The sequence below is a fragment of the Peromyscus maniculatus genome, chromosome 11 (assembly GCF_049852395.1).
Source record: "Peromyscus maniculatus bairdii isolate BWxNUB_F1_BW_parent chromosome 11, HU_Pman_BW_mat_3.1, whole genome shotgun sequence".
Classification (NCBI taxonomy): Eukaryota; Metazoa; Chordata; class Mammalia; order Rodentia; family Cricetidae; genus Peromyscus; species Peromyscus maniculatus.
In genome coordinates, this window is record NC_134862.1 from 84458050 (window position 1) to 84478367 (window position 20318).

At 41.2% G+C, this 20318-nt stretch overlaps 1 protein-coding gene across 2 annotated transcripts in view; it reads left to right on the top strand.

Annotated features, from left to right (window-relative positions):
• The first annotated feature begins 1121 nt into the window (after window positions 1–1121).
• The window catches only part of Wdr64 (WD repeat domain 64), a 104447-nt gene continuing 85250 nt past the window's right edge, over window positions 1122–20318 (top strand). The window contains exons 1-5 of one of the 2 annotated variants that reach the window (XM_042258656.2): window positions 1122–1507; window positions 6851–6981; window positions 16662–16764; window positions 18471–18574; window positions 19986–20015. In XM_042258656.2, the coding sequence (XP_042114590.2) occupies window positions 1363–1507; window positions 6851–6981; window positions 16662–16764; window positions 18471–18574; window positions 19986–20015 (513 nt within the window). In that variant the 5' untranslated portion in view covers window positions 1122–1362. The remainder of the gene's footprint in view (window positions 1508–6850; window positions 6982–16661; window positions 16765–18470; window positions 18575–19985; window positions 20016–20318) is intronic. The other variant, XR_013043415.1, reaches the window with a different exon arrangement.

A 20318-nucleotide genomic window follows, 5' to 3' on the forward strand; every position in this document is an offset into this window, starting at 1 on the left:
TTTCCATTCTGAACTCAGAATTTCACAAGATGATTTAAAAGATAGACTACCAAGGAATAGAGACCTCATCCGTCTCACCTAAACTTCCATAAGTTAACTGGGGATGAGCAGACCAAAAGGATGCTTATAAAAAGTTGGAGAGCTATCTCAGTCGATAAAGTATTTGCTGCATAAGCATAAGGACCTGAATGGAGATCCCCAGAGCCCACATAAAAAGATAGGCACAGTGGGATAGACACCTGTAATACTAATGCTGGGCATGCAGTGCCAGGTGAATCCTTAAGGCTTGTTGGCCAGCCAGTACAGCGAATACAGCTCCAGGTTCAGGGAGAGATCCTAAGTCAAAAATTAAGGTGGACAGTGATTAAAGAAAATGTCCAGCATCATCCTTAGGCCTCTTTGTGCACACATACCAGCAAACACATCCACAGCAGCAAACACATGTGCACACACACATACACACACACACACACACACACACACACAAAAGAAGGAGAGGGGGGAGGGAGGGAGACTGGAAAACTTGAGTCAGAAGTAAACAGTTGGAGCTGGTGGAATTAGATGAATTAGACGTCTTGAAGGAAAAGGCAGTCGGAAAGCCTCCTCTCCTTCAGCTGACTCCTCTTGAAAAACTCTCCCCACAAGGACGCCATCCTCACCCATGGCTCCTTTTAGTATTTTCATTCGAGGCAAATGAATACAGAGAAAAGAAACATTTTTATTCTCCACAACTTCTAAAAATATCTTTATTTGTGCCAAATAAGACAGGTGATAAAATGCATTTTCATCCTCACAAGTTAGAATTTCCATATCCAGGAGAGCTGCAGGAACAAGTGTGAACTTTATCCTTTCTAACACCATGAGGGAGACAGGAGTTTGCAAGTGAGAAGAGACATTCATTCCGAGGAAAGTCATTGGTCTTTACCCATCCATCTTCTCAATGCGCGCGCGCGCGCGCACGCGCACACACACACACACACACACACACACACACACACACACACACACACACACACACACACCCTGCAGGAGGTGGATTTCAGTCTGCTGCAGGACTTACAGAGATACTGTGATGTAAGTAGGTCCACATGAAGGACAATGCTCACATTATGAGGTCAGGGACCCTCACTAACCGCTCTGTCTCTCTGAAATGCAGCCGTCCTCAGCTTTCCTTCTGCTAACATCCTAGGGGCAACTCTTACTCCTTATTCCCATGGAATGGGAATTTAAAATCAAAGGAATGAGACCTAGGGCAAAAGTTGAGACAGCAGAGTGGCATTGTAAAAACTAGAAGCTTTTCCACATTGGCAGATAATTCGCAGTATTATTTCCGTGCAGAAATAAGAGAGTCCTTATGTCTGTATGGATTCCATAGAAGACAAGGAATTCAGCCTTGCACTGCAGATTAACAATTTCAAAGCAGCCTTGGTGGAGTTCGATAAATTGGTTGAACAGACAACAGCCCAAAAAAAGGATGAAAGAGCAGGCTTGTTTATCCCAAAAGAAGGTAAGATGGATGATTACAGGGAAGTCCATCTGGAGCTGCTGATTAGAACTGGGAGATGCTTTAGGTCATCAGAGAAAAGCAGTCTGGTTTAAAAGTTAAGACACTGAATGGGGGGCAGGGGCCTGAATTCTTTCTCTGTCTCTAACATATCTAGCTGCATTTGAAGAAGCCTTTTCTATCTATCTGTAATATAGAAAAGTGGATTAAATGGCATTAAGGGGTTCTTCTGCAGACACTATCAGTCACTGGCTGACCTGAGACTCTGTATAGCATAGTGACCACATGGGAGGCCTTCTGTGTCTCTGTGTTTCCCAGCTTTGGGGCACTGTAATAAAATGCCCTAAATAATCAAGAAGAAAAAAGTATTTTGAAGGTTCCCATATAGTTGTATGGCCTGCTACTGTGGGGTACTGGTAAGAGTACCTTATGATGGGACCATGTAATGTAAGTACATCTGTGACAGCTAAGAGAGACAGGAAGAAACCAGGGTCCCAATAGCTCCTTCAAAGGCATATACCAAATAACCTTAACTTTCTTCCACTAGCCCTACCTTCAAAATGTTCCTTCTCTACCCAATAATGTTAAAGTATGTTGACCAAGCTTTTAGTACAAATGAGTCTTTGGGGACTATATTTCCAAACCAAGGTAGACACCCTCTCACCTCTTTATCTGAGAGCATCATGAGACCTTAAGGACTTTTCTAGACAACTCAAAGTTTCCTGTTTCACTATGATCTCACTGTCTGGGACACTCTGTAGGCAGGAGTGATTTGAATGTGCTGAAGGAAGGGGAATGGGGAGGATGTAGTCTTTCAGGAGTTTTAGAAGAAGGTTAAAGTTTAAAGTGTGTCCTAGCCAAGGGGAGCAGTAGGCAATGTAGTTGGAGTGTTAAGATAGCATTGAAGAGTAAAGCTACCTAACAGTAAAAGGAATCCAACAGAATACATCTAGGTGTTGTAATAAAAGGAGAAGGATCCATATACCAACTACATAGACAGCTTGTAGGTGCTGGGTTGTACAGTCATATGTAATTTGTAATTGAAACTCTCAACTGTTCAGACTCAAACAGGTATTGCTTGAACAGTATTTGCTAATCTGCAGGTCAGTTGAATAAGCATAAGTTCATTTGATTTGTGTGACAATATGAACAGATAATATTATTGTTCAGTCTGCTTTGCTTGGGAAGACAATGGAAGGTAGAGAGGGGTCAGTCACTTGCCCATGTCACTTAAATGTCTGGAGAGCTCAGTCGTTTTAGGATGTTCTCCACATCTCCAGTCTTGGCTGGGCCCTCTAAACTGCTCAACAAAGCTTTCATTCCCTGCAGGCAGCTTGCTTTTCCTCTTGCTATAATTGATTCTCCAAACTCTCATCATGGTTCTGAATCCTTGATGGGATTCCTGCTCCTCTCAGCCGAGTTTCCTATCACAGGAGGAAGCCAGGTACAAAGCCCAGAATCCGCTCACTCTCCCTTTTCTTCTAGTCCATGCTTCCCAAAGCCACACCCATCCTCCCCTCCTCTCCACCACTATCAAATCGCTGCAACAATCTCAAAAATCTCTCTTCCCACTGGCTTTGTCCTTTGAATCTAAAAATAAACCCTGGCACTGTGTCCTTGACTGTCTCTTCCCTTACGCTATCACTCTATGTCTCCTTTTTGCTTTTTTGCTAAATTTCCCCCAGCATCTCTGCCTCTTTCCTCATCTACTCCAACCTTGCTTCCTTCATTTTGCTGAAAATATATTCAGTACCTAGTATGGCTGCCAAATCCAGTACATTGGGTTTCTTTTCTTTCTCTTCTTTAAGACAGGCTCTCACTATGTAGCCCAGGCTAGCCTGGAACTCAATATCCTTTAATCTCAGCCTCTACAGTGCTGGGGATTCTAGGTGTGCACCACCATGTCTGGCTTCGTTTCCCCCTTTTTGCATTAAACACGACCATTTCACCTCAGCATTAACACTGGGCTCTGCCTCTGCTGTGAGAAGCGCCTCTTCCTCCTGCCATGTGTCTCCTTGCCACTCTCTTCTGCCTTTGTACGTATCTCATTCTGCCTTTTCTTCTTTCTTTCTGAGTTTTTGACTAGTATGTTCTTGCCCAAGTCTTAAGGCATGAATGCTGGCTGCCCAGTCTCTTAAGCCGTGTATCGTAGTATCTCTGAGTACGTCCTGATAGGTCTCTCAGGTTATTACAGCACCTACTGTAAGTCTTCCTGCCAAAGACTTATTCCTTCCTGTATATTTCTACAGAGGTTTTTTCTTTAAGAACAAAAAAACAAATGGGTCTGTCATAATCCTGACTTACTAACCCATCTTTAAAATCCATCCGGATTGACTCCGTGTGCAGAGCCATTCACCAGTCATGCCTCATTCGACCTTTCCAGTGTCAGCTTCTGGTACCTTCAATCCTGTCAGACCCCTTCCAGCATTTCTAAATAGGTCACCGTTTTAAAACTTGTTTCCTTATTTACTTTGTGAACTGAAACCACAGCAAGTGAAGTGCATCCTCACTCCTGAACTGAATTTCTCAAAGAAAGCAAAAAGGCAAATCTATGCTACAAATTCCACCAGGCTGGGTGGCTGGCTTGCTGACCACCCACCTCGGAGTCAGCGTCCTTCCATCTATCACACCAAACCCTTGGGCTGTCTCAGCAGGGCACTGACTTTCACCAACCCAAAGCTAAGAATGTCAGCAGATGGCATCTAAGCCTGCAGCAGAGCTCTGCCCACTTTGATATTCCCACCCATGTGTTTGAAAAATGCCTCGATATATGACTTTCTTTTGTTCTGTGACTATGAAAGCTGACCACTTCCACATTGGAACGTCTTATTTAGTGCAACTTGAATCAGATCCCAAGCTATGGTCACTCATACCTAGCTCAAAACAAACTTTTATTCCCTTTGGGATAAGAGCTGTGATTTACAGCAACAGTTATCAAATTGTTTCTTTTGCTGTACTTTTAATGACTAATATTATATCTGTCATTCTCCCAATTTGAACAACTCTCCAGGCTCTGTTTTCTTTTTCAAGAAAACGGAGTGCTCTCTCTCTCTCTCTCTGCCAACACTTTCAAACTTCCCCCAAGCAAAGTCATCCTCAGCATTCTTACTGCGTTTATTGCTGTCTCCGGGAGTTTGCCTGCTTTATTTAGCTTGCTGACATTGATATGTACTCCCTCCTTGACCATTGGCCTGTAAGTGTTTCGAAGATCTTGCAAAGGTAAGGCCAGCTCAGAACCTGGTGTCAGGAGGTGTGCCTTAAACATGCGTTAAACAAACAAGTTCGCCTTGCTTTCTTCCCAAAGCTTGCAAACCCAGATCTGGGGTGCAAAGTTCCTTCCTCTGGAGTTCTTAAGATTAGATCAAAAACTAATCACCTAGACAAGGGCCTTCTGTGTCTGAGGGACAAGGTCTAAGGATTGAGGAGATGGAAAAGATGTAACCCTAACTTGCACCAAGCTGCTAATACTATCCAAATATGTTTGTATTTATTAATAGATATTGGAAGATAAGGGTTAACTCTTTACTAAGTTGAGAATGTTTCAATGAAGAGGTGTCTGCCTCCAAGGGAGGCGAAGTAGACAGACTACAGAGATTTGTCCTGGTTACATTACTCTTAGATCTCCCCAATGACCTAATATAATTTAGATCATCCCATGACCTAGTCCCACCCCTGCTCCCCATCCAGGTGCATTTAAGATAGAACATGTGTCTTTAAAATAATTGCTTAATCTGGTCACAGGAGATGGCCAGTTCAGGCTATGTATCTGCTATTGCTAGGAGCCTTAGCTGAGGTCATCCTTGAAGACTCCTAGGAGATTCCCTTGCGCCAAGGTTTGGTTTTTTGTTTAGTTTTGTTTTTAATTTTTTTATTTTATTTTACAATACTATTCATTTCCACATAACAGCCACAGATTCCCTTGTTCTCTCCCTTCCTGCCCCCCTCTCCTTCCCCCCAGCCCCCTCCCACTCCCATCTCCTCCAGATCAGGGTCTCCCCCGAGAATTGTTTGTCATCCCCCCCCAGCTGAGGACCAAACCCAGGGCCTTGTGCTTGCTAGGAAGCGCTCTACCCCTGAGCTAAATCCCTAACCCCGCGCCAAGGTTTTTACCTGACCCCAAAATGCCCCCTCTTTCCAGTAGTCTCTTTTAGTACTCTCCTGCTCTGTCCTCCCCCCAACTTGACCACTCATGTTCCCACCCACCCCTGCCCCCAGTCCACTCCCTAAATCTCTTCTATTTCCTCTTCCCAGGGAGATCTGGACATCCCCCTAAGAACTCTCCTTGTTACCTAGTCTCTGTGGGTCTGTGAATTGCAGCATAGTTATCCTTTACTTAGAGCTAATATCTACTTATAAGTGAGTACATACGTACCAAGTTTGTCTTTCTTGGTCTGGGCTACCTCACTCAGTATGATTTCTTTCTAGTTCCATCAATTTGCCTTCAAATTTCCTGGCATCTTTGTTTTTAACAGCTGAATAATACTCCATTGTAAAAATGTACCACATTTTCTTTATCCATTCCTTGGTAGAGGGACATCTAATTTTTTTTTTCTAGGTTCTGACTATTATAATAAAGCTGCTATGAGTCTTAGAGATTATTTAATATAGCTCTCTCTCTCTCTCTATCGCTCTCTCTCTCGCTCTCTGGTCTGGAAATGTCAGTAAACATTGCCTATATAGTTTTCCATTTTATGCCCAATGTTTAGCTAAGTGCAGACACATAATTAAGCTAGACTATTACTCAATATATATTTTTGTTAGTTAAATAAGGTAACAGGATTTTGTCTATATAGTTTGATGAATCCTGTTATTTAATTCTTTCTTGATTTAAGATTTAGTAATCCCACCCAAATGTAGCAATAAACTTTGTAAAAATCAAGATTAAAGTAATGGTGTGTGTGTGTGTGTGTGTGTGTGTGTGTGTGTGTGGGTGGGTGTGTCTGTCTGTCTGTCTGTCTGTCTGTCTGTGCTCATTTACATAATATCAGATAACCAATAATTGCTCTGTGCCCAGATCTAAGATAAATTCTAAGAAAGATTCCAAGTGGTAAATATGTTCACAGTAAGAAAAAAGTAATATTTTTATCTTTGTATTCATGCACAGGATTTCTAAAATAGCTGAAACAGAAGAGAATCCTGAATACCAAAATATAAAAAAATGATTTATTTTGGTTAAATAATATTCTAGCCAAGGCCTAGTTATTTTCCCAAAGACAAGATCTTTAAGGTACCATTGCGGTTGGTTTTATAAGCTGAGATGAGACCATAGGGTGGGAAATGTACATGAAGTGTGAAACTCTGCCCTTGGAATGTGATGGAAATGTTACTGTATTTTCCCCGCTGCAGAGGCAATCGATTACGAGAAGTTTTATGCCACAGTGCAGCAGCTCTTTGGCCCTGAAGTGAAAAATCAAGATGTGAAGTGTTTTTACAGGAAACTCTGCAACAACCCTGATGCATCTTTCGACTGGTGTGAGGTACTTGCTTGGCGTGCACATAATTTGGAGCCCAGATCTTATTTGACTTTGTCTAGAACAAGCAATTAAAACAGTGTTCCTCCCACCAAAGCAATATATACAAAGTGTACACAGATTATTACTCTATCTACAGCCATTAAAACTTAGCCATAGCCCACAAGAATGTGGAGAAAACAGCCAAGTAATTAACCATAGTATCCATGAATACTTTTTTTTCTTTGTTTTTAGACAGAGTCTCACTATGTAGCCCCAGCTGACCTAGCACTCACTAGTTCAAGGCTGGCCTTGAACTCATAGAGGGTTTCCTGCCTCTGCCTCCTGAGTGCTGAAATTAAAGGCTTGCATGACCATGCTTGGTCTCAATGAGTAACTTTTAAGTCTTTTAAATGAATCTAGCAACTTGAACTGTCAGTGCCATTTAAACAACAACAATCAAGATTTTAAGTGCTTCTGTTGCATCTGACAGTGAAACATTTCTTTCTAGTGGCGTCAGTAATATTTGTACATTTCCAGGGTGTTCAAATCATCGGCATAAAGAGGTTGGTTTAATTGGTCTCTTCTGTCAGGTCTTGGAATGTTTTCTGACTGGCAGAATATTGATGCAAAAATTACAAACAGGCAAGTAATTAAAACATCTGGCTCACTCTCAGCAATGAGTAGATATCATAGAGAGGAGGAAATATGATGGTTTCCAGTATTTGACTGTCACATTTAACAAAGTTACCAGAGTTGTTGGCATCAAAGCCTGGCTTCTAGCAGCCCCAAGAAGCTATGGTCAGCTACCCATCCCCAACATGTCAATTGAAGAGACAGTTGCTTATGAAAAACAGAGGAGCTTTATACACAGTGGCCACACTAGAAAGAGGACTAAAGGGGTCCATCCAGTGATTCCCCCCAAGTCTGTGGGGGTACTGATAAGAAGTTTAAGTCTCCAAAGAAGGCAACAGGGACTTATAACGAAGCAGTTCTAATCAAGGTATGGTCCAGCCTACTACTGTCTAAGCCCCATCTGTCCTGTGAGGTAGTCCAACAAGTTGTTAGAACTGTGGTATCTCTTCCTGGGAGGCAGGTGCCTATGGTTGGCACCAGGGGTCCAGCTTTTCCCTGTCCCCATAATAGGATTCCTTGAAAAATTCTCTCTTCATGACCACAAGTGTCCCTTTTGACTGTCTCCTCTCCTGCCATGCAGTTGCAACAATCAGACAGACATGTATAAATGGAATTTTGATGAATGCCAGACTTAGGAAAGATCTGTCTTGTGTTTAACTACATATAGACCATCAAAAAATTGCCCATATGGTTTGTTTTAAAAAGCAGATCAATAACCCAATGAAATAAAATTTAGAAGCTTATAATATAAGACAGTGCAAATCCCAAAACCAGCCAAAGCAAAAATTACTATTAAACTTTAGGAAAAAATACAAACAAAAAGCTTCTATAACTCTTTGGAGAATATAATTCCTATGAATATTTTACTAATATGCTAAAAACTGAACAGCTATCCAAATCATTTTATGAGGCTAAAATAGCAGAGTTGAACAAAGAAACCAAAAGGCAAATATTGCTTATGAACAGAAATGCTAAAGTGTTAGATAACATTTAAAAGTTAATTTTAGCCAGGCGGTGGTGGCACATGCCTTTAATCCCAGCACTCGGGAGGCATAGGCAGGAGGATCTCTGTGAGTTCGAGGCTAGCCTGGTCTACAAAGTGAGTTCCAGGAAAGGTGCAAAGCTACACAGAGAAACCCTGTCTCGAAAAACAAAACATAAATGAAAAACAAACAACCAAACAACAACAACAACAAGTTAATCCCAGGAGTACACTAAAAATTTTAAAGTGGGGATGGTTTAATATTAGAAAAGGCACAGATATCTTTTAATTATTTAAGGGGGAAAACAATGTCTTAATAGAGGACAACAAAACTGAAGTTAAGACCACAGCTGGGGCCTGGAGATGTGGCTCAGTGGTTAAGAGCACTGGCTGTTCTTCCAGAGGTCCCGAGTTCAATTCCCAGCAACCACATGGTGGCTCACAACCATCTGTAATGATATCTGGTGCCCTCTTCTGGTCTGCAGGCATACATGTAGACAGAGTACTGTATACATAATAAATAAATAAATAAATAAAATCTTAAAAAAAAAAAAAAAGACCACAGCTGGACACATGCAGATTTTATAGTTGGTTCATTGGGCACAGCAAGGCCCAGCCGCTTGCACACACTCTACAGGAGCTCCTGACATACACTAGTGACAGATACATGAGCCTTGACAGACAGCTAATGGTCTATGAACCTTCACTATTTACTACCTGTCCCCTTCTCTGAAGGTTGCTGACTCCTAATCTTTAAGATTAAATAAATTAAAAAGGAAGACAATAATTGATAATAAAAAAATCCAGTAGCTGCCCCTACTTTTAAAAGAATTACAAAACAGAGTAAAAATTAAAGAGAATTAACTGAAAAGGGAGCTTTTTTAAATTTTTCTTTCTTTTTCTCCCCCTTGTGTGTCTAGAACAAATGACTATACATCTAGCAATTTAAAAAGTCATATATTATGTCGTAGTTTCCATTGACAAGGAGTCTGAGAAATGGTCCTGGGAAATCCTCAAAGTCTCCTAAAGCTGCAGTCAGCAGTTAGTTAGGCTGTGGTCTCATTTGGAGGACCCTCTAGGAAAGAATGAGTGTAAGTTTGCAGGTTGTTGACAGGATTTACACCTTTGCTGTATAAACAAACTATACCCCAACATTCCAATAACTGAGTTTCAATGCATCTTACTTCTTTTTTCCTCATTCTTATAAATACTCTTGACCTATTAAGCAAAGGTTGAACAGACTTCAGGTACTCAACCAGGCTTAGAAGGCTTAGGCAGAACCAGACAGCTACATTAAAACATTCAAAACACTAGTGAGAAAATTTGTATCTATCCTTAATGACCATGTAACAAATTGTACAGATTGGGAGACTTTCCCACAGACTATTCCGGAATACCTACAAAGCTTGGCTCCCTACAGTCTTACCTACAAAGCTTGGCTAGCTACAGTCTAATGCAAAGATTCTGCCATGCTGTAAATTCCCAAAGTACATTCAGTTTTCTTTCTTTTCTTTTTTTTTTAAGAATTGAAATATAAATTTAACTTAGTACTTTGCTCAGCTGTGACATCAAGAGGTCTCTTGCTTTTTCTGTTGTTTGTAGGTAAAAACTCTGTCCTTGATGATCAGGAACAATTAGTTCTTTTTCTATGTTGGCATTCTCTGTGCTGTCCAGTAGAAATATGAGGGGTGAGAAGAAGGCTCAGTGAGTAAAGTACCCCCCTAGGCAAGCACTGGGCCCTGAGTTTATATCCCCAGAATATACTTTGACATCGTGATTCCAACGGAAACAGTTCAGACGTGTCCAACCTTTTGACATGTAGAGACAACGCTATCATCTATAAAGCTTAGGGCAAGATGGGGTTACAAAACATGACAGGAAAATTCTCATGGTCGAAGTAAGTGTACAGTGTTGTGTGGGGTTGCATTTATAGCTATCATTGGTTGCATACAGCTACATGCAGAGGTTGATATGCCTAGAGAATATATGAAAATACATAATCTAGCAGCAAATAGAAATGGGAAGGAATGCAAACCGCACCATAAAGCTCAAGGATCAAAAAGGAAGAATTCTGATTGTTAAGTTCCCCTCCCCTCTCTTTCTTCTCCTCTCTCACCTCCCCTCTCCACCTCTCCTTTTCCTGGGAATGACATTGCAGAGGCCACACTGTTGACTTTTTCATCCTGTGTTTGTGGCCAAGTTTCCAAGATGTCTTGGAATTGGAGATTTAACTTTTTTTTTTTTGGTAAAGAGTTCAGCTTCATTAACTGAATTTTGTGCAGTGATGTTCTGTCTTTCTATAGCCCACTATGCATTATTGTTGATATTGCTAAAATTACAGTAAATTCAGCTCAGGATACATTGAATGAAACTTCAAAGCACCTTTCATATATTACCAAGGACAAGAGACCCAGTCCACTGAGCACAGGTGGGCTGAGGTGTGCATGTGCTCTCTGCCTGGATGGTTCTGGCACAACCACATACCTACATCAGGACATTCAGAATAAGAATGGGAAACACTGGGCTCATCTTCAGTGAGTGTACAATATAATAAAACTGCATGAGAGCTCTGATAGGAAAGATACCATCTGGGAAATGAATCCTTAGATGCTCTAGACCTGTATGTTGAATAGCTGCCCTTTGCCACACGGGACTGTCAAATGTTGGAAGTGTGATTTGTCTGAGTTAAGATGTACTGTAAGTATAAAATACATACAATTTCAAAAGCATTGTACAAAAAGATGCAAAGCATGTCACAGTGACTTTTGATATTGATTATATGTTGAAATTATGTTTTCAACATGCTGAGTTAAATAAAATACACTAATGAAGTTGATTTAATTTTTGCTCTATGTTTCATGCAGCTACTGTAAGATTATATTTCTATTGGACATCACAAAAAATGTCAAAATAGGAACAGAATGAATTCTTCCTGACTACCAAGGTCAGGCTTTTACTAGCAAACAATGGAAAGATAAAGAAACCTTGTCCAGCCACATGTTAGAAAACTCCAACTTTGTATTTTGGGGCAGCACCTTGTTTTTTATGTAATTTTTATGAATTCTTTGAAAACTATATGCAATGTAGTTTGATCATATCCACACGTACCCCAAATCCTCCCAGATCCACTCCCACCTCCCTGAGTCTCTGAAACTAAGCACCTACAACAATATCAACAGACTTCCTCAAGGGCATACATTTTTTTAATATATTAGCATGAAGCATCTGTTTTACATTTTTACTAACCAACACCGCTGTCTTAGCAATACAGCTTCAAATCACATACTGTAAAGAGACCCAGGACTCTTTGGTTCCATACATGCCGAGTGATAAGACATAGTGCTAGTTGGTAGAAATTGAGAGTCTTTGAGTGTAATGGAGTGTGATTGTAAAGTAAATCAGCATTTTTCTTTTCAGTTGTGTAGAGGAGGAATTTGAGTCTCCTTTTCTGTGACATCTGCCCCTTCTAGTCTTACACAATCTTCTTACATTCCTAAAATCTCTTCTCATTTTCATAAATCCCAGGTTCCCATTTAGTCCTCACAACAGATCCACATGCAGGTTGTAGAAAACCATACTCCTGCCATAGTGAGGTTGAGAACAGAGAAACCCAGACCAGTACCTGACTTATCCAAAGCCACATAAAAAGTGGGCTTTGGTCTCATCTGCCAATTCCAGATGCCATTATCCTTTCCCATCTTTTGGGCTCCTATAAACCTTATAGCTTTGACAGACCAGCCTGTGAGCAGCCTCTAATGTACTTGATGCATGTGGAAGTTGGCTGACGCTCGAGGAATCTATGCATGATGCTCAGCCTTCATTGCACTACCATTTTCTTAACAACCATGTGAGTCACCATCCCTCAAGGGGTGTTGCTATTCGGAGTACTGCAACCTAATCTTTCTGGGCTTCTGATCTGCAACCTAATCTTTCTGGGCTTCTGATCTGTCATCTGTAAAATGGAAATTCAATATTAACCAATGAAGATTCACTTCATTTCAATACTGATTACCTGGTTTTTATAAAGTGTCTTTCAGTTAATAATCATTGATCAGGCCATATGAGTTGGATTCATTCTTCAAAAATCAGGCAAAATTGCACAATCTGATTCCAAAATATAAATCTATTTGTCACAGCAATGCTATAAAAAAAAGTTACAATTTCTTTTTCTGAGGTTTAGATGCAAGTGCACTTGGAGACTTTTATATTATTAGACTAGTGAAATCTTAGAACTAGTGGAAACATAATCTAGGTCTGCCCCTGTAATATATGATGAGAGAAACTAGATGTAAAGAAATGTGACCAGTGGGATTGCCTTACACTTACGAAGCTAATCAGTGAAAAGACCTGGTCTACATTTTAAAAACCACCACGTTAGTCTGTGTTGCTAGCAGGCAGCTGTTGTAGTTTGTATATGAAATGTCTTGATCCCCACATGGTGGGACTGTTTGGAAGGCTGTGGACTTCGGGGAGGAAGGGAGTCTCTGAAGCGGGGGTGGGGGGTGGTCTTGTGTTTTTCAGCCTAGCTCAGCTTCTTGTTTAGTCTCTGCATTTCTGAGTTTGGGTGCAAGGTGACCAGCTGGCTTGGTGCTCTTAGCACCTGCTTCCCTGCTCACTGCCCGGTCTCCCTCACCATGACCAACTATCCACTGCTGGAGACGTAAGACGGAACAAGCCCCCTCTCTCTTCAGTGGCTTCCCCGGAATATTTTATCACAGCGACAGGAAAGGAAACCAAGAGAGGAACACAGAAACAGACTTTTAGGAGCACACTGTGAACTAATTCAAACTCCAGTCATAATATACCACATAGGATGCCAATCATGCCCCCACGGTAAACTTAAAGTGAATTATTATAAAGTTAAAATTGTATTTTGCTAACTTCAAAATGTTAAAAGAATATTCTAGAGTAGATTAAAAAATAAGCTACATGCAAGTTTTTATTTGATCTACCTGCTTTTCATTTTCTCCATATGTTCTACACTGAACATATGTTCCTTAAGTAATCAAAATTTTTTTGAATTGCTGGAAGTATGGGGAATCTCTGGATATTGCACTGTTAAAAGAATATTAATGTTGTTCGTTATAATATATTTGATAGTCATAAAGTACTCAGGCCGGCAATATGCTTAAATCGTGTTACAGTTTCTAGCTTGAAATTTAAATTTTCAAGAAAGCAACTAGAGATTCTTGAGGCTACTGTTTATCATAAGATGACAAGAGAAGTTTCCCTTTGATCATAAAATTTTCTCCTTGAAACATAACCTTTCAAAATCAGCTTTGCCACCTCTTCTTATTACCTACTATATCAAAAAATTTTCCTGAATAATTTTCAATTATTTGATGCACTTGGTTTCCTTGAGAAGTTATTAAGCAATGTGATAAAGTGTTTGTTATAAGTGAAAGTAGCAAAATCAATCAGCTTTTTAAAATTTTTATTAGCATATATTAATAATACATAATGGATTTCATATGACATTTCCCACATTTGTATAGTATATTTAGATCATATTCACTCTACCATTACTGTCTCTTGCTCCTTCCCACTTTCTCTAATCCCTATCTTCTGTTCAATGGGTCACATTTCTACTTCTTGCATATCTTGTCAAAATTGGTAATTTTGGCAGGAGTAGATGTAGCATGTAAACCCACATGGCTATGACTCCAAGGGATATGTGTGATAAAATGCATGACTGACATGTCTGCTCAGACAGCAACAGTGCTTACTGGATGATTTTTAACTGGCAAGGAGTTAGAGGAACCTAAGTTCTATTTCCTATACTGTTCCCAGAAACCTAGGGCCCCATTCCTCACATGTTGACATCAACTGAGTTCCTATCTGGCGCTTGGTATAATCCAAGTACATTATATTCCTTCTGATTACTAAGAAATATAATCAACCACATCCTCATATCCTGGTGATCATTTTCCAGATGGGGAAATTTCAGGCACAGAGAACTCCTGACACTGGCTTGGGATTATGAGACTAGCTGACAATAGAATGAGGATTTGAACCCATGTCCAGGTCCCGAAGTGTGTAATTCTGCCTGCAGGGGGGCATTGCTGCCACACCTCTTTACACATCTCTTCTCAGACACTGATCAGACACACTGTCACCATCTCCACAATGATTCTGCAGAAATAAGAAATCAGGGTGAATGGCTGTGTGTAAACTATTTGTGGTTACTGTAAACATGGAGGCTGGTTTAGAGTTAGCAGGACCGTGTAGAATTCTCCTACCTCGAGAAACACTGGAACTTCTTTAACAGGGAGCTGAGGAATCATGGTCCCCAGTGTCATTTCACTTTCTGACCTGTACATTATCATTTCACACTACTCTCTTAGGTTACACGGACTGCCAAACATTTATTAATTGTGCTGGAGTGCTTATAAAATAAGGGCATATAAAAGTGCCCTCCTTCCCAAGAGTCCTGGTCCCCAGTTGTACAATCAGTCACCATCCTAGGTAATTGTGAAGGGAATTTGCTGATGGCTTTAAGGGACTAACCAGTGGAGCTTAATATGGGGACATTATCTTAGATTATCTAAGTGCTTCAAAGTCCTTCCAAATAAGATAGGGAGGGGAAGGATCCCAAACAGGAAAGTGACTTGGGACTCTGCTGCTGATGCTGACAAGGGTGCACTTAGGTCTTGGACTGAATGGAAATCCCTGGAATCTAGGCAGTGTCAGCCAACAGGAAACAGGCAGATCAACCTCATGCCGACAAGCCTGAATGATGGAAAACTGATTCTTCCTGAAGACTCCAGTAAACACACATTTCTACATCTCTTCGATTCGAGCCTGCTGAGACCGGTTAAAATCTATGAAACTACGGGTTTACAAAGAGGCTTTTAAAGTCAGATTTGTGACCATTTGTTTTGGTAGCATTAGGAAAAAAAAAAAAAGGGTAATGCGGGAGGGTAGGTGGTGGGGCTGCGGAGATGGCTCCCTGGGTAAAGTGCTTTCTGCCCAAGCATGAAGACTTGAGCTCAGAGTCTGCAGCATCCACACCGAAGTCAGCCCAGCTGCAGAGCATGCAGTCAGCCCAGCCGCAGAGCATGCAGTCAGCCCAGCTGCAGAGCATGCAGTCAGCCCAGTGCTGGCTGGACAGAAGCAGGTGGATCCCCACAGCTCTTTGTCCAGAGCTGGATGGGTGAGCTCCAGCCTCAGTAAGAGATGCTGTCTCAGAAAACAGAGCTAGAGAAAGACACCGATAATGACAAGCACATGCATGCACACACACACACACACACACACACACACACACACACACACACACACGCAAAATTCAAAATTCCTAATTTCTTTGAAAATTCTCATTAATGGGTAAGAAAATTTATTTCTGCTCATTAATAAGTTAATAGGAGTTATTTTGTTGCTGGTGGCTTTTGAGATAGACTTTTCCTGTGTTGTCCAGGCTGGCCTCAAACTGGTCTCAAACATCTTACCTCAACCTTTTAATAACTGAGCTTACAGGTTTGTGTGTCACTGTGCCTGGCTTACAGATGCTAACATTTTTTTCAAGGGCCTCTGATTTTGAAACTTCCATAATTTGATAATTTATTTGAAAAGATCACTTTTAATACTCATAATATCTTCTTATAGCAAGGTAGCTGATTTTCAATCAACACTGGGAAGTGGGCAGCTAATCAAAGAATCTAAAATCCTTTATATTCTGAAACTTCCCACTGCCAGGATGAAAAATCTGACCCAGTAAGATTGATAGAGGATGGTTAGGAATAGTCATTCATGGCGAATGTGCATAGCTGAGGCCCTGTCCGATGAAGGTTGACTTCATTTTCGAACAAGGGTAAGATGGTAATAGAGTGTTCATTCTGAACAAGGACACCAACTTGGTGCATGGTTGCTCCACGGAAAAGATGTCAGTCTCCCCCTGGAAATCACTCATCATCAGTGAAAAGGGTGTTGAATGTCAGAGTGTCCCTTATTCCCAGGGGACTCTCTACTCTGACATCAGAAAACAAGGTGCATTTCAGCTCCCTTAGACTTTGAATCCAGCCGATGCAGAAGCTGTTGTTACTTGACAGCCAGCTCTGAGACACTGTGTTTATTCTGTTTGCGATTTTAGATCTTTGGCTATTTCTCCTCTGAAGAAGATCCTCTTACTTCGCAGCTGGATGAAGAAAATTTGGTTTTCCTTGTGTCCAGAAAACAGCGAATTGTGATTTCAGGTGACTTTTGCATTTCCTTTCCCAGTTAGTATGAATTTTAATAGTTTTTCTCAAAACTGAGCACCAGGAACATACTATTTCCAAAGAATCACCTTTTATTTCATGTCCTCGCTCAGTTCCACATCAGTATCAACTTGGGTTCAGTTTCCAGAGAAACTATCTGCAGTTGAAACTGGAAGGTCACCCTCACTCTGAAAGATGCTACCAAATGTGAGCGTGGAAAGAAGTCAGCGTGTGAAGAGGCTCAGACCTCTGGTTAAGTCTCTATGATGACATCCTATTGGCACGTGTCCCAGTGACACCAGAAGGAACCGTGTGTCTTTACAATGTTCTCAAAGAGTTCCCAAGTGAAGCTCCTCCCAACCTGCTATCCTTGATTCTTCCGCAGACAGTTTCTCTGAAACTGAGTTTGAGCCGGTCATGGACAGGCATTAGCTCATCGTAGGACCTCCCAGTTTCCAGGTGTCATCTTTTTTGGTTGTTTGTTTGTTTTTGTTGTTGTTGTTGTTCTCAAATTTGACCCTGGGACTTGGGTACTCCCATCCTTCTGCACCCTTGACACTGGGTTTTCTTCCCTGTTCGTTCACCCAGGGTGGGAAAGGATCAGAAGAGATTAAACCTAGAGCCTCTTCCTGTCTCTTAGCATTGCACTCCATGTTCTGAGATGAAGGGAGGACTCGAGGTTGAGTCTGGTGTTCCTTTAACAAATGCACCTCGGAGTGGGGATGCAGCTCAATTGGAACAGCATCTACGGTGCAGGTCAGGGACCTGAATGCTGGAGACACTGCAGTGAAGAAAAGGACATACCTCCCCTCCCCAGCCTCATCTGATATTTGCTCTTATGTGTCCCCCTGCTAAATGGAATACAGAGTCTGTTCATGTCCGTTCTTCTCTAAGTGTTTGCAATGATAAAAAAATCACGTCACCATGAGCAGACCATGGTGGTATACACCTGTAATCCCAGCACCGGGGACATTAAGGCAGGAGGAAAGCCTGGGCTACACACCAAACTAAAATCCAAGGAAACAAAAGTTAACTCACCCTGAGAAGGATTGGGTATACAGCTCTGTCCTTCTGCCTGTGGGTGGGCACAGAAACATCAAAGTATCTAGTGCTATTTCCCCAGATGCACAAAATGTTTTTAGAAGTCTTAAAATAGCATTAAGGCAGTTTGATTATTTTATAATGGAAAGCCTGAGATAGTGTTGGGACTTTAGTCTGTGTCTACCACGATGGTGATGGTGACACTTCAAAGAAAAGACCGCTAAGAGATGTGAAAAACCTCAAAGGAGAAATGATTCCAAATGATGTTTAGAAAACCCATTCTCTGTGAAATGTGCCCATAGTGGTGTGTGTGTGTGTGTGTGTGTGTGTGTGTGTGTGTGTGTGTGCTCGCGTGTGCGCGCACACACTGTGAGGGGTGTGGGTGGGTGTCAGAGTGTAGAGTTGCAAGTTGTTTTGGAACTCATGCACCATATTTATCTGAAATATTCTATAGTCATATTATATCTCTAAGGATAATTAAAAACCAAGCGTAGTTGTAGGGTTTTGTTTTTCTTTAATGGCTTTATTCTAAGTTTTAAGTAACTCAGGGCTTCTAGTAAAATGTTGGCTGCCTTCTTTTTCTTCCTTTTTCTTGTTTTAGACCAATAACAAATGAATTTTAGAACCTCTGGAAGTTGACACTAATCACATGCTTTTGACAGGCAGTAGAAGACGAGATGTGATCAAATGCATTGTGAAGGTCCCACAGTTGGATTTATTGATAACGGCATCTCAGAAAGGATTGATAACAGTCTTTAACAGTCAGGTAATTTGAAATCTTGCCCTCTCCCTCCCCTTTTCTCTTCCTGTGTTTTATCTATGCATTATCCAGATGCTTCAGAAAACACAACAACATTTCAGTATTATTTATATAAACAAACAAACAAAACCGAGGATCACTGAGCCCTGATATGATTGCTGAGGTTTGATTGCTGCATTTGGTATTGTTTCTCAAGAGTGTCATAGTGAATCATGTGGCATCCACCATGTAAAGTGTTGATCTGGATAATTTCCAAGATAAAACTTTAAACACATGCCAGCCAAGTAATAGAAGATATGATGAGGACAGTGGGCTTGGTGCAGATGAAATGTCTAAGGTGTCTCTGGCTTTCTATGGTGTTGAATAAGGAACTTCATGGGCTTTCGTGTCTTCACATTGGGATAAACGGACAATATGATGATCAGATTCAATGATGAATCAGAAACATGAATATTTCAAAACAATGTGTGGTGGTGTGTCCTATGTTCTTCAATGTGAAAAGAAGATATGCATTCTTGCTCTTAAATACACAGAGTAAAGATTCAAAGCTCATTTTTAACTGAAGACAATGATGGGCTTTTACTGTGTAAGAAAACGGTAATCGATGTAATCATTTCCAAAGTCAGTTTTAGTCCTTCAGTAACACTCAACTCGGGAGTTCTCCAGAAGGATCACAGCTAGGGCAAGGAGACTGTTAGGGAAGGACCATGTGGGTACCCGACATGGGGCGTGTGGCCAAAGTCTGTGGCTTTGGGCATGTGGCCAGAGTCTGGGGTTCTGGTGTTTGTGGCCAGAGTCTGTGGCTCTGGGGTTTGTGGACAGAGTCTGTGGCTTTGGGTTTGTGGACAGAGTCTGTTGTCTGGCTTACTACAGACTTGGCTGGGTGTGGTATTTAATGTCTCCAGGTCCCAGACCTCATCCAGAGCAATGGATTTTCCTCCCCACATAGCTGTGGGGTTAAATGAGTGAATACATCTAATGCACCAGCCTGTGAGCACCCAGAAAATTCTTGCAATTAATATGTCCCTCTGCTGCTATTGATCTGTTTAGCACTCTGGGAGCTACTCTTGTCTTTGCTGTGTTATTTTGCATTTCTAACTTTGATAACAAATGTTGCTCTGAATAGCTTAAAAAAAAGGTTTTTGCATGTGGAAGGAACAAAATATAATAATAATAATAATAATAATAATAATAATAATAATATCAAGAGGAGAATCATCATGGCTAAGCACCAACCATAGAGGTGGAAGTCTTGCTCTCTGCAAACCACAGAGTTAGGTGAATCTGAGGAAGAAGTCAAGAGAAAATTCTCTCAGCAGGTAAGATGACAAGTGGGAGCAAACCAGAGGGATTGTGTGTAGCCACAGCTTTCTTATTCTTACTGAAGATTCTAACTCGATTTCATCTTTACTCACAGATGAGAGTTCAGACCAGCACCAATGTTACAGTAAGTACATTAAAAGATTCTGAAGTAAGTCAAGGTTAGGGCTGCAGTGATGGTTCTTCCACAGTTCCTCAAAAAATCTCAATGAAATGCCTGCTTAAACAGGCTCTGCCATCTGAAGGGTTGGAGAGATGGCTGGGGCGGGGGCTGGGGGTGGGGGGTGGGGGCGGCAACGTGATCACTATGTGAGTATGAGGTCTTGAGTTTGAATCCCCAGGACATCTGTAAATCTGGGCACCAGAGTGTGTATCTGTTACCCCATGTTTATATGAGGATAAGATGGGAGGTGGAAACAGGAAAAATCTA